General features: G+C 39.3%; 2 protein-coding genes across 2 annotated transcripts in view; both read left to right on the top strand.

The window, feature by feature from the left end:
• Window positions 1–14,963, top strand: part of LOC106088689 (uncharacterized) — a 101,633-nt gene that overhangs the window by 57,909 nt on the left and 28,761 nt on the right. The window lies entirely within an intron of this gene.
• Window positions 1,051–1,698, top strand: LOC106088690 (uncharacterized). The gene is made up of 3 exons (XM_013254341.2): window positions 1,051–1,081; window positions 1,139–1,315; window positions 1,378–1,698. Exons 1-3 carry the CDS (start codon window positions 1,060–1,062, stop codon window positions 1,695–1,697), a joined length of 519 nt encoding a protein of 172 aa, XP_013109795.2. The 5' UTR covers window positions 1,051–1,059; the 3' UTR covers window position 1,698.

The following is a 14,963-nucleotide window of genomic DNA, read 5'->3' as shown; positions in this document are numbered from 1 at the left end:
ATGGTGGTGGATTCTCAAGATTCGGCCAGGCTGAACTCTTCACGCTTGTACTTGTTGAGAAAAACATCGATTTGAGGAGTCATACGCCGTATAGTCCGACTTGGCACCTAATGATTTATTATTATTTCTGTACGTAAAAAGTAAAATGAGAGGTCACCGGTTTGTGCCACCTGAAGAAGCGGTTGATGCGTTCAGAATGCATATTCTGGAGATAACTCAATCAGAGTGGTAAAAGTGCTTCGACAATTGTTTCCAATGCACGCAAAAGTTTATAGATCATAATTGGGAATATTTTTAAACACAATAAAGAGTTGTTTGATGATTAATATTTGTTTTTGTGTTCTCCATATGATAAGCTCAACTTGTCCCTTCCATATCTCATACATTTGACATGGTCACCATTTAAACCAATACCCTGGTTTGGCCACAATGATGTTTTCCCTAAAGGACAAAGTTAGAACACGGAAAGAAAAATGTATACCATATGGTGTCAATATTGATCGTGAATTATTTCCAAAACAGTACCGTATGGTACCTGTAACGTTTTATATCATACATCCCATACGTTATTGTTTTGACATTGTTTTTTATTGTTTTGTTATTCACTAACAATACCATTGACCTCAATTTTTCGTTCGATAAAGATATGTAAAAGTTTTGCCGATCTAAATATTATGCCGTTTTTACTTGTTTTCCATAGCTGAAAAGTTTTTTGTCAATTACAAACAAGTCGGTACACGAATCACAACTCATATGCTTTTTTTTTGTTAAATAAATGTAGTGCGTAAATTGATTTTACAATAGCCATAAGTTTGAATAATACATTGTAAAGCTTAACCTTAATACTGACATGTGTAGCTCTGAATATCAAAGCAGGACAGTTTTTTAAGCCGGCTTTATATATAATATATATATATATGTATTATATATATATATATATATATATATATATATATAATTTTTTTTTTAATTTTTGCCTAAAATATCTCTCGAGAATCTAGTATAAATTAACCCGGAATATTGCTGAAATTATTCAATAATCATCGAATATTCGCAATCATGAAACTTATTTGCATTTTTGGTAAGCATACAGTTTTTGCAAAAAAACGCAAAGGATTTACTTTAAATTTTCTTATAGCCTTAGTCCTGATCGCCAGCGTTCAGGCTAACCAAAATCGTTGTCGCCCCGTATGCCGTGCCAAACAGCACAGCAGGGCCATATGTGCCACCGATGGCCAGCAAAAGATTTGCCATCGCATGTCTCAATGCAAAATGGAGGAGGAGAATTGTCGCCGTCGCAGTGCCAATAAGCCATGTATGTTTAAGATAATCCATCCACCCTGTATTTTTTCTAATTAGAAACTTTCCAAACTTTAGTACTTTCCAATGTCGCTGATACACGTTGTCGCAACATTCGAGGTCCCAACATGAGGGGTGCCTGTGCTAAGCCTGTGCGTTCACCACGTTCCACACCAATTGACTGCAGTAGTTTGAGATGCACCAATCCCAGCAAAGAATTGAAATGTTATCGTTGCAGTCATGATCTGTGCCAACGTTTGACACCCTGTCAATTGCAACGCATCAATTGTGAACGTGGTCGATCGAATCGCTTGACTTTGGCCAATAGTTTCCAATGTGCTGGCATGAAAAGTGGCCAATCTTTGCAGAAATGCAAACCTATACGCAGAAGGGGTTAAAAGGCACTTTGATTTCCTTTAAAAAAGAAAATATTTTCAGTTTGTTTTTTTAATATTAAATATCTTATAATATTTTTTATCAAAACTGAATTAAAAACATCCTTTCAACATACAAAATGAGAAATGGCGTTGTTTTTTAACTGCAATACAATTTCAAGCCATTAAAAGAAGATGTTTGAAAGACTACTTTTCATACCCCCCACCGTAGGATATCGATGTGTCTAGCTCTTCTCCTTCTTAGCGTTGCAAACAAATGCACAAATCTATAATACCCTGTACCACAGTGGAGGTGTAGGGTATAAAAATTGGGTCCAAGTAACTAAGGAGTCGCCCCAACCCCAAAAACTAAGATTTTTAACACGATCATGACAATATGGGACTCAAACAAAAGGTATTCGGGTGTAGATTGCGAATATGGTCAAGAAGGAGAAAAGGGAACACCACCCAAAATCAAAAGTAGACCGATCGGTATTAAATGAATGGGTATCAAATGAAAGGTATTGGAAAATAGGGTTGCCCAAAAAGTAATTGCGGATTTTTCATATCTTTAAGAAGCCACAATTTTTTACCGATCTTTACAAAATTTGGCATGGGGTGTTTTACTTGACGTCTTCATATGTGTGCTAAATTTCAGAAAAATCGGTTCAGATTTAGATATAGCTCCCATATATATCTTTCATCCGATATGGACTTTTAAGGCTGTAGAAGCCACAATTTTTGTCCGATCTTTACAAAATTTGGTGTGGGGTGTTTTATTTTACGTTGTAATATATGTGGAAAGTTTCATGACAATCGGTCCACATTTAGATATAGCTCCCATATATTAGGTTGCCCAAAAAGTAATTGCGGATTTTTCATATAGTCGGCGTTGACAATTTTTTTCACAGCTTGTGACTCTGTAATTGCATTCTTTCTTCTGTCAGTTATCAGCTGTTACTTTTAGCTTGCTGTAGAAAAAAAGTGTAAAAAAGTATATTTGATTAAAGTTCATTCTAAGTTTTATTAAAAATGCATTTACTTTCTTTTAAAAAATCCGCAATTACTTTTTGGGCAACCCAATAGAATACGAATATGGTATTAAAATTTGCGATTCCGGTGTACATTACGAATCTGGCATACAAAATCAGATCGAAGCATGGGGGGTCACCCTAACCCTCAAAAACGCCTTAAATGGGCACATGACACATCATGAATACAACATGACATCATGGGACTGGTTTTTATACCCACCAACGTAGGATAGGGGGTATCTTCATTTAGTCATTCTGTTTGCAACACATCGTAATATCAATTTCAGACCCTACAAAGATTATATATTTTGGATCGTCGTCAAAATTACCTCCCGACATCTGTTCTAAATATAGATAAGATCGGCCTATATTTAGATATAGCTGCCATATGGACCGATCTCCCGATAAAGGGTCTAAAGCCTATAAAAGCTTTATTTATTACCCAATTTCGCTGAAATATGAAATAGTGTTTTATTTTAAGCCTACCGATATCTGACGTAAATATGGTTCAAATCGGACTATATTTAGAAATAGACCGATCTGTCGATAAAGGGCAGGAAGCCCATGAAAGCTTTTTTATACCCTCCACCATAGGATGGGGGGTATACTAATTTCGTCATTCTGTTTTTATACCCTCCACCATAGGATGGGGGGTATACTAATTTCGTCATTATGTTTGTAACTACTCGAAATATTCGTCTGAGACCCCATAAAGTATATATATTCTTGATCGTCGTGACATTTTATGTCGATCTAGCCATGTCCGTCCGTCCGTCTGTCTGTCGAAAGCACGCTAACCTCCGAAGGAGTAAACCTAGCCGCTTGAAATTTTGCACAACTACTTCTTATTAGTGTAGGTCGGTTGGTATTGTAAATGGGCCATATCGGTCCATGTTTTGATATAGCTGCCGTATAGACCGATCTTGGGCCTTGACTTCTTGAGCCTCTAGAGGGCGCAATTCTTATTCGATTTGAATGAATTTTGGCACGACGTGTTTTGTTATGACATCCAACAACTGTGCCAAGTATGGTTCAAATCGGTCCATAACCTCATATAGCTGTCATATAAACCGATCTTGGGTCTTGACTTCTTGAGCCTCTAGAGGGCGCAAATCTTATTTGAATGAATTTTGGCACGACGTGTTTTGTTATGATATCCAACAACTGTGCGAAGTATGGTTCAAATCGGTCAATAACCTGATGTAGCTGTCATATAAACCGATCTGGGATCTTGACTTCTTGAGCCTCTAGAGTGCGCAATTCTTATCCGAATTGGCTTACATTTATCATGAAGTATTTTATTCTTACTTTCAACAGTTGTGTCAAATAAGGTTCAAATCGATTCATAACCTGATATAGCTGCCATGTAAACCGATCTGGGATCTTGACTTCTTGAGCCTCTAGAGGTCTCAATTATTATCCGATTTGCCTGAAATTTTGTACTACGGATCCTCTCATGCCCATCAACATACGTGTTTATTATGATCTGAATCGGTCTATAGCCCGATACAGCTCCCATATAAATCGATCTCTCTATTTTACTTCTTGAGTCCCCAAAGGGCACAATTCTTTTCTTATATCATTTTTTGCCTAAGAAGAGATGCCGGGAAAGGAACTCGACAAATGCGATCCATGGTGGAGGGTATATAAGATTCGGTCCGGCCGAACTTACCTCGCTTTTACTTGGTTTTTTATCCGATTTCGCTGAAATTTGCAACAGTGATAAGAAGTTTCAGGCCTTTCAATTTCGGACCTAAATATGGTTCAGATTGGACTATATTTAGATATAGCTGCCATATAGACCAATCTCCCGATAAAGGGTCTGAAGCCCATAAAAGCCCTATTTATTTCCCCGATTTCGCTGAAATTTTAAACAGTGAGTAGTTTTAGGCCACCCGTCATCCGACCCAAATATGGTTTGGATCGGACTATATTTAGATATAGCTGTCATATAGACCGATCTCCCGATATAGGGACTGAAGTCCTTAAAAGCATTATTTTTTGTCCAATTTCACTGAAATTTTAAACAGTGAGTAGTTTTAGGCCACCCGTCATCCGATCCAAATATGGTAAAGATCGGACTGTATTTAAATATAGCTGTCATATAGACCGATGTGCCGGTTAAGGGTCTGAAGCTCATAAAAGCTTTATTTGTTAAACGATTTTGTTGAAATTTGAAATATAAACTTCAACAGTGACTTATATTTGTAAGACCCCTCAATGTTCGTGTCGAATTTGGGTGCATAAGTTATCCAATTTTTATCGGATTGGGATGAAAATGGGTATACAAAGTTCGGCCCGGCCAAACTTAATGCCTTTTTTACTTGTTTTTTTTTGGTGTAAAATGGAAAACAGCCAAGTCAGACAACAATTGCGATTTCTAGAGGCTCTAGATAAGAAATCGAGAGGTTTGTTTTTATTGAAGCTATATCAGCTATATAAACATATTGGGTTGCCCAAAAAGTAATTGCGGATTTCTTAAAGGAAAGTAAATGCATTTTTAATAAAACTTAGAATGAACTTTGATCAAATATACTTTTTTTACACTTTTTTTCTAAAGCAAGCTAAAATTAACAGCTGATAACTGACAGAAGAAAGAAAGCAATTACAGAGTCACAAGCTATGAAAAAATTCGTCAACGCCGACTATATGAAAAATCCGCAATTACTTTTTGGGCTACCCAATAGATACAAACAATGCAAAAATTTTACCCAAATTGGCTAACAACTGCGGTTTCTATGGGCTCAAGATGTCAAATCGCCAGATGGGTTTGTATGGGAGCTATATCAGGTTATAGGCCAATTTAGGCCGTTGTTCACACATTTGTTGGAAGTCATAACCAGGGATTTGGAGCGCGGCCGGAGCAAAAGAGGAGCGGCCCACTTTTGGTCGAAGAGGCAGTGTCATTTTGTCTATTCTGAGCGGAATGGCTTCCAAACTCAATCCCGCTCCGGCCACTCCAGCCCCAATCACGCTCCAGCCATGCCATGTTTCGGGCCGCTCTAAATCCCTGGTCATAACAGTATACTACGTACAACATGTTAGGCAAATTGGATAACAAATGAGGCCTTCAGGACCTAAAGATGTCAATTATGGCAGCTTCCATGAGTTTTAAAATGCCAAGTCGAAGCAAGGGCTGGAGTCGCGAAAAAATTGCTTGACTACAGCCCGACTGTTGTTGTTTGCATGTTGAGGTAGCAATCCTCATCAATCTCCTATGGGTGAGTAGGTTCGTTCCGGCCCACATGACCGATTGCGGAGAACGTGATGGCCATAGGTTATTTAAAGACGTCAACATCTCGCCTTGTCCTATCAAGGCATCATAGGCACTCAGTATTTGAGCAAAAGCTGTTGCCGCCCGGCCTCTCACTGAAACTCTACCTTCGATACTGTTGATTGTGCACGGCCGCAATTGCAGCTGCTTCGCATTGCAGCATTCTACTATCCGCAACCTGTGGACGTACTCACCTAAGCTTCCAGCTTGTGTGATGCCATGTCATTGGTATAATCGAAATATAATCCAAATACTAATCTGCTTCCGAGTCATAACACAACTAAGGTCTACAATGAAGCCTGGTTTGGAAGCGATGCTGAATAAGGAGGCGTTTATCGGTCTACAAACGGTACGGTGCAGAAAATAAATCATCATAGAGTATATGTAAGCCCATGACACTGAACGGGTGGGTTCAAACTCTGGTGAGAACATTAGAAAAGTTTTTCATCCATTATGCCCCCATCATTTAGCTAAAAACTGGAATCAGACAGCACTCATTAAAAAGAGAGAAGTTTCCTTGATTTTCCTTTAAAGAAACATTACTCTTTACTTTACTTGAATTGGCTATGCCAGAATATTTGTTCCACTAACCGAACGTAGAACTGCATTCCAAGCGCCTCGATCTTCTGCGCTCATTCTAAAATCTCTGACACCAAGTTTCGAGGTGTCTCTCACCACTTGATCTATCCATAGGACTTTTAGTCTTCCAGGTTTGCGTGTACCACCGTGTTTGCCTTCAAAAGACTTCTTTGCTGGAGTTTCTTCATTCATTCTGACAACATGACCTAGCCAACGCAGCTGTTATATTTTGATGCGTGTAACTATGCTATCGTCGTCATACAGCTCAAACAGCTCGTGGTTCATATGTCGCCTATATTCTCCATTAACGCAAACTGGTCCACATATATTACGAAGAATCTTTCTCTCAAATACTCCAAGTACTGCCTCATCTGCTTTCACAAGTATTCATGCTTCAGAACCATATAACAGCACCGGTAGTATCAGTGTCTTGTATAGTGCAATCTTCGTCTGTGGAGAGGTGGCCTTGTTTCTAAACAGCTTACTTAGTCCAAAGTAGCATCTGTTTGCCAGTATTATTCTTCGCTTTATCTCAAAACTGGTGTCATTCGTTTCTGTAACGGTGGTGCCGAGGTAGATAAAGATACTGACTGTCTCAAAGTTGTGGTTCCCAACTTTCTCCATTTTCTTTATCTGTTCGGTTGTACAAGGCATTTTGGGAGTTGAAACCATCCATTTCGCCTTATCTCCATTTACTATCAGACCCATTTTCACTGACTCTCTTTCGATTCTTTCAAAGGCTGCAGTTACTACTTCCGGCGACCGACCTATGATGTCAATGTCTACGGCATAGGAGAGTAGAATGTGTTCTCTTGCGATTAGTGTGCCATATCTATTCACATCTGCATCTCGTATAATCTTCTCCAGCAGGATATTAAAGAGATCACACGATAGGCTGTCTCCTTGTCTAAAACCTCGTTTGGTATTAAATGGTTTGGAGAGATTCCATCTTATTCTTACTGAGAAACGCTAGTGTCATCCAGCAGAGTCTTATTAATTTTGCAGGGATACCAAACTCAGACATGGCTTGAAATACCTTTGAACTTAAAGGAGTATCGAAGGCGGCTTTGTAATCATTACGGAGATGGTAGCTGATGATTTGTCCTTCTCGGGTCTTTTCCAGGATTTGGCGCAGTGTGAATATCTGGTCTAGGGTGGATTTACCAGGTGTAAAGCCGCATTGATAGGCTCCAATTATCTCATTGAGTTTAGGTTTTAATCTTTCACACAGCACGCTCGAGAGTATCTTATATGCGATAAGGAGCAGACTTATTCCTCTGTAGTTGGCACATTCCGTCTTGTCTCCTTCCTTGTGTACGGGATATAGTATGCTGGGGTTCCAATCATCGGGTATGCGTTCTTCTAGCCAGATTGCGCAGATAAGCTGATGCATACGCCTTATCAGTGTGTCGCCTACGATCTTAAATAGTTCAGCGGGTAACGCGTCGGCTCCTGCTGCCTTGTTATTTTTTAGTCCCTTATAGAAAAAGTAGTCAAATTCGATATGCTGAAGGAGATATCAACAATGTCATTGAGATTGTGGACGGAGGTGGACTGTCTTTCAGTCGGATTCAGAATTTGTGAGGACAGTACGGCGACGCTTAGAGTCTTGAACTCGAGAATGCTGAGGTCATGACATAAAGCTAGGATGGGTTCCTAAACACAACGACCCTTGAGAAAATAAGAAAGCCCATCCTCTTTTACTGAATATAGCATAAGTCAGTGCGCTCGAGAGTATCTTGTATGCGATGTGGAGAAGACTTATTCCTCTGTAGTTGGCACATTCCGTCTTGTCTCCTTTCTTGTGTAGGGGATATAGTATGCTGAGGTTCCAATCATCGGGTATGCATTCTTCTAGCCATATTGCGCAGATAAGCTGATGCATATGCCTTATCAGCGTGTCGCCTCCATTCTTAAATAGTTCAGCGGGTAACCCGTCGGCTCCTGCTGCCTAGTTGTTCTTTAGTCCTTTATAGAAAAAGTCGTCAAATTCGGTATGCTGAGGGAGATATCAACAATGTCATTGAGATTGTGGACGGATGTGGACTGTCTTTCAGTCGAAGGTTGAAATTCAGAATTTGTGAGGACAATACGTCGACGCTCAGTACCTTCAACTCGAGAACGGTGAGGTCATGACATAAAGCTAGGATGAGTTCCTAAACACAACGACCCTTGAGAAAATAAGAAAGCCCATCCTCTTTTACTGAATATAGCATAAGTCAGTGCGCTCGAGAGTATCTTGTATGCGATGGGGAAGAGACTTATTCCTCTGTAGTTGGCACATTTCGTCTTGTCCCCTTTCTTGTGTACGGGATATAATATGCTGAGGTTCCAATCATCGGGTATGCATTCTTCTAGCCACATTGCGCAGATAAGCTGATGCATATACCTTATCAGCGTGTCGACTCCGGTCTTAAATAGTTCAGCGGGTAACCCGTCGGCTCCTGCTGCTTTGTTGTTCTTTAGTCCCTTATAGAAAAAGTATTCAAATTCGATATGCTGAAGGAGATATCAACAATGTCATTGAGATTGTGGACGGAGGTGGACTGTCTTTCAGTCGGATTCAGAATTTGTGAGGACAGTACGGCTACGCTTAGAGTCTTGAACTCGAGAATGCTGAGGTCATGACATAAAGCTGGGATGGGTTCCTAAACATAACGACCCTTGAGCAAATAAGAAAGCCCATTCTCTTTTACTGAATATAGCATAAGTCAGTGCGCTCGAGAGTATCTTGTATGCGATGGGGAAGAGACTTATTCCTGTGTAGTTGGCACATTTCGTCTTGTCCCCTTTCTTGTGTACGGGACATAGTATGCTAAGGTTTTAATCATCGGGTATGCGTTCTTCTAGCCATATTGCGCAGATAAGCTGATGCATATACCTTATCAGCGTGTCGCCTCCGGTCTTAAATAGTTCAGCGGGTAACCCGTCGGCTGCTGCTGCCTTGTTGTTCTTTACTCCTTTAAAAAAAGTCGTCAATTTCGATATGCTGAAGGAGATATCAACAATGTCATTGAGATTGTGGACGGAGGTGGACTATCTTTCAGTCAAAGGTTGAACTTCAGAATTTGTGAGGACAATACGGCGACACTTAGAGCCTTCAACTCGAGAACGGTGAGGTCATGACATAAAGCTGGGATGGGTTCCTAAACCCAACAACCCTTGAGCAAATAAGAAAGCCCATTCTCTTTTACTGAATATAGCTTAAGGAATGGTCAGTGCGAAGATGATAGTTAGATAGGAATCGATGACCTTAGACCTAAACACCTAAGATCTCAACAGGATCCCGTAGTAAGAAAAACATCCAACATTGGATGTTGCGCATTGGTAGAAAAAAGACGTTGCAAAGTCATTCTCCGATGGTGTCATTATCATTAACCGGCGTAGTTAAAAATATTATTTTCATAACGTGAGGGGATGATTTTTTAACGTGCATTGCCAATTTTAAGTACCGAACACAAGCGAAGAAAGACTTCTGGGGGGTAGGCAAAGCACACCCCAAAATATTGTAGTTTTAGCCCTCCCAAAATTTTCAAAAGCTCATTGCTTTTGATAAAATTTGCTGATTTTATTGCTATTCAAAGGGTTTTAGCCCCCCAGAAAGCTGAGCTGACTTCGCTAATGGTACCGACCGTTATGAACATCATGCCTACCATTACTCTTTAGTGGTAAGGCACAAAAATCTTGGGACTGATTTGGACTGCTTTTTGCAATGTTTAAAAAAAGTGTGCGCACTAAAGATGTGTCGGCACAGGTTATCGTTAAGCTATCCTCGTAATATTTTGAAGGTTATATATTGGGATCAAAAGGTAATACAATTGACGATATGCGTTTATATAATTGCAAAATGTTTTTTTAATTTTCCAAATAGTTTAGCTTATAAACAATTTCTAGATTATGTAACATTTATAGAAACTCTGGCACAGGGTCCTTTACCATTAACTCTATGGATGTTACTACAGCGGGTATTGTGAACATGGGCAAGGACTATATTATTAAACAAAACATAAATGTGATGAAAATAGAATAAATATAGACCTCAGCAGAAGACTTACGTTTCCTGTTAACAGCCTTACGGCGACAGTTTTCCTCAAGTAGTTCACATTCCTTCATGCGATAGCACATTAGCTCTTGAATATCTACAGCACACACATTACGGCTTGGCATATTTGATCTACATATGGCTCTACAAGGAGCATGACTTGCAGCAGTTATAGAAGAAATTAAAGCTATTTTAAAACAAATTAAATGATTTGTATATAGTAAATTTATATGTGGTTACCAAAAATTAAAAGTTTACGAAACATGGTGATGAAAGGCAACAATGCCAGCCAGACAGAGTGTTGAAGTACTGTTTTAAATATGGTTTTATAAAACGACGTTATGTAGAACAAGTGTATAGAGTATATGTTAAAATCCATCACCTGTGTGCCATTTTCATTATTTTCTTTCATTCAGTATTGAAAGGTAGGAGAATACGATACACATGCTAAATGAAATCATTGTAGAATCGAATTAAAATATGGTGTTTCCAATTCTTTAGAATAAAAGGGTATATGAGATTATTAAACGAAAACAAGTAAGATCGAACTAAATTCAGGCAAAGTCGATGTATGCATGAACTACACCACAGTGAATTTAAGTTCAGGTGATTGGATATTTCAAAATATGTCCAAGCTTGTGGGAAAACAATTTCACATTAACAAGAACCATGGAGTGCACTTGGCATGGATGCAAACAAAAACAAGTTAGGAACTGAAAAAGTCGGGCGATGCCGACCATAAAATACCCTAAACCTAGCGTATAAGGGGAAATTGGAAGCTACATCTAATTCTGAACCGAATTTGATAAAATTCGGTGGAGGTTTTCAAATGGGTTTTAAAATAATCTGTATCCAATTTTAAGCAAATGTGTTCATATGCAAATAGGATGATGTATATAGAAGCTAAATATAAATCTGATCCGATTGTGAAAAAAAAAATTAAACAAAAATTTCAGCAGATTTATATGTGGCACTTTTTGTGACAAACGGTTGACAAATGCCCACATTATTGCAAATTATACAAAGTCGGATGAACATGTATATGGAAGCTATACCTAATTTTAACCAATTTCAAGCAAACTCTTTTATATATTATGGTACTCGTCGAGAAAAGCGTTGTACTAAATTTTGGGGAGATTGGTCAATAAGTGCGCTTGTCTTGGCTTTAGAAGTGAAATCGGTCGATTTGGATGTGTATGGAAGCTAAATCTAAATTTGATCCGATTTCGATGGAATTCATCAGTAATATCGAGAGTGATAAGTGTGAGGGATAAACGTGCCAAATTTCCTGAGAACCGGTTGAAAAATTATGATAATATTGCCATATTAGTTCAAATTTAAACCAATTTGTATACCCACCACCATAGGATGGGGGTATACTTATCTAGTCATTCCGTTTGTAACACCTCGAAATATTCACCTAAGACCCCATAAAGTATAAATATTCTTGATCCTCTCGACGTTCTGAGTCCATCTAGCCATGTCCGTCCGTCCGTCTATCGAAATCGCGAAAGCGGTCGTACGCGTAAATCTAGCCTCTTGAAATTTTGCACAGATACTTAATATCGATGTAGGTCATTGGGGATTGCAAATGGGCCATATCGGTTCAGATTTGGATATAGCTCCCATATAAGCTGATCTTCCGATTTGACTTTTTGAGTCCTTGGAAGCCATATCCGATGTGGCTGAAATTTAAAATGTAGTAGTTTTTTTATGACTTCCAACAACTGTGCTAAGAACGATCCAAATCGGTCTATAACCTGATATAGCTGCCATATAAACCGATTTCCCGATTTGACTTCTTGAGCCCCTGGAAGCAGCAATTTTTGTCCGATTTGGCATATAGTGTTCTGACTTCCAACAACTAATATAGCTCCCATAAAAACCGGTCTCCCGATTTGACTTCTTGAACCCTCACAATCCGCATATTTTGTTCGATTTGGAAAGACAGGCGGATATAGAAACATCAGAAAGTGATTCTGAGCCGTTCAGTATACATATCAATGGGTCTAACTCTCTTCCTTCTGGGTGTTACAAACAAATGCACTAAGTTATAATACCATGTACCACAGTAATGGTGTTTATTTTGTAATTAGATAAGTCGTCATGCAAAATTTCAGCCAAATCGGTGTTGTAGGGCACGGGCAAAGTTCCAGCCTATGAGCACCACATAGGCTGGAACTTTGAGCTCTAATCTTCAATGCGAATAATATCACGAGAAACTTAACTGAGAGCTTCCGGGCGAATCCAGAGGCTGCGGACAGTGAAATGTTCCATACGGAGTAGCTGTTGCCGGCAATCAGCGACATCGAGTGGGGAGTCTCAGTGAGAGGCCGGGCGGCACCGGCTCTTGTTTAAATACAGAGTACCTACGATGCTCGATATGACTAGGCGAATTATTGACGCCTTTAAATGTTCACTCGGCGATCGGGCGTATAGGCAGGAACGAGCTTGCTCACCTATAAGAGCTTGACGAGGATTGCCACCTACACAAGCAAATATGGTTTTTGAAGCATCATCGACTGCTCTTTAACAACAGAACAAACCCGTAAGCGCCATCTACAAATTAATACGCAACGACATCACATCAAAAGGGAATAGCACAGCTGAGAGGATCGCTTTGTCGGATTCTTTTCCCGGCATCTCTTCTTAGGCAAAAAAGGATATAAGAAAAGATTTGCTTTGCTACTAGAGCGATATCAAGATATGCTCCGGTTTGGACCACAATTAAATTATATGTTGGAGATCTGTGTAAAATGTCAGCCAATTCGAATAAAAATTGCGCCCTTTGGGGGCTCAAGAAGTAAAATAGAGAGTTCGATTTACATGAGAGTTGTATCGGGCTATAGACCGATTCAGACCATAATAAACACGTATGTTGATGGTCATGAGAGGATCCGTCGCACAAAATTTCAGGCAAATCGGATAATAATTGCGACCTCTAGAGGCTCAAGAAGTCAAGATCCCAGATCGGTTTAAATGGCAGCTATATCAGGTTATGGACCGATTCAAACTATATTTGGCACAGTTGTTGGATATCATAACAAAATACTTCGTGCAAAATTTTATTCAAATCGGATAAGAAATGCGCCCTCTAGAGACTCAAGTAGTCATGACCCAATATCGGTTTATATGGCAGCTATATCAGGTTATGAACCGATTTGAACCATACTTGACACAGATGTTGGATATCATAACAAAACACGTCGTGCAAAATTTCATTCCCATCCGATGAGAATTGCGCACTCTAGAGGCTCAAGAAGTCAAGACCCAAGATCGGTTTATATGGCAGCTATATCTAAACATGGGCCGATATGGCCCATTTACAATGCCAACCGACCTACACTAATAAGAAGTATTTATGCGAAATTTCAAGCGGGACGGACGGATGGACAGACTGAAGGACATGACTAAATCGACATAAAATGTCGCGAAGATCTAAAATATATATTTTATGGGGTCTCAGACGAATATTTCGAGTAGTTACAAACAGAATGACGAAATTGGTATACCCCCCATCCTATGGTGGAGGGTATAATTAAGCCAAAAAAAAAAATCGTGTTATTTACTTTTTTACAACAACATCAACATTGCAGCGTAGCTCACCAATTGAAACGACCATAGTTTATATATATATATATATATATATTTCATCCGATATGCGATTTTAAGTCATTTAAGGCCACAATTCCACCTTTATAAAATTTGGAGTATGGTGTTCCATTTGACGTTCTAGGTTACTTTACTTTAATTGCCAATGACAGAACACGTGTTCCACTAGCCGAACGTAGTATAGCGTCCCAAGCGCCTCGATCTTCTGCTCTCATTCGAAAATCTCTGACACCAAGTTTCGAGGTGTCTCCCACAACTTGATCTTTGCATTCAAAAGACTTCTTTGCTGGAGCTTCTTCATCCATTCTGACAACATGACCTAGCCAACGCAGCCGTTGTATTTTGATGCGTGTAACTACGCTCTCGTCATCATACAGCTCGTGGTTCATACGTCGCCTATTCTCCATTAACGCAAACTGGTCCACATATATTTTACGAAGAATCTTTCTCTCAAATACTCCAAGTACTGCCTCATCTGCTTTCACAAATACCCATGCTTCAGAACCATATAACAGCACCGGTAGTATCAGTGTCTTGTATAATGTAATCTTTGTCTGTCGAGAGGTGGCATTGTTTCTAAAATGCTCACTTAGTCCAAAGTAGCATCTGCTTGCCAGTATAATTCTTCGCTTAATCTAAAAACTGGTGTCATTCGTTGCGGTTACCGCGGAGCCGAGGTAGATAAAGTTACTGACTGTCTCAAAGTTGTGGTTCCCAACTTTCTCCATTTTCTTTATCTGCTCGATTGT

Source organism: Stomoxys calcitrans, chromosome 4 (assembly GCF_963082655.1).
Source record: "Stomoxys calcitrans chromosome 4, idStoCalc2.1, whole genome shotgun sequence".
NCBI lineage: Eukaryota > Metazoa > Arthropoda > Insecta > Diptera > Muscidae > Stomoxys > Stomoxys calcitrans.
The sequence above is the reverse complement of the archived record's forward strand: the minus strand, read 5'-3'. Positions and strand labels throughout refer to the sequence as shown.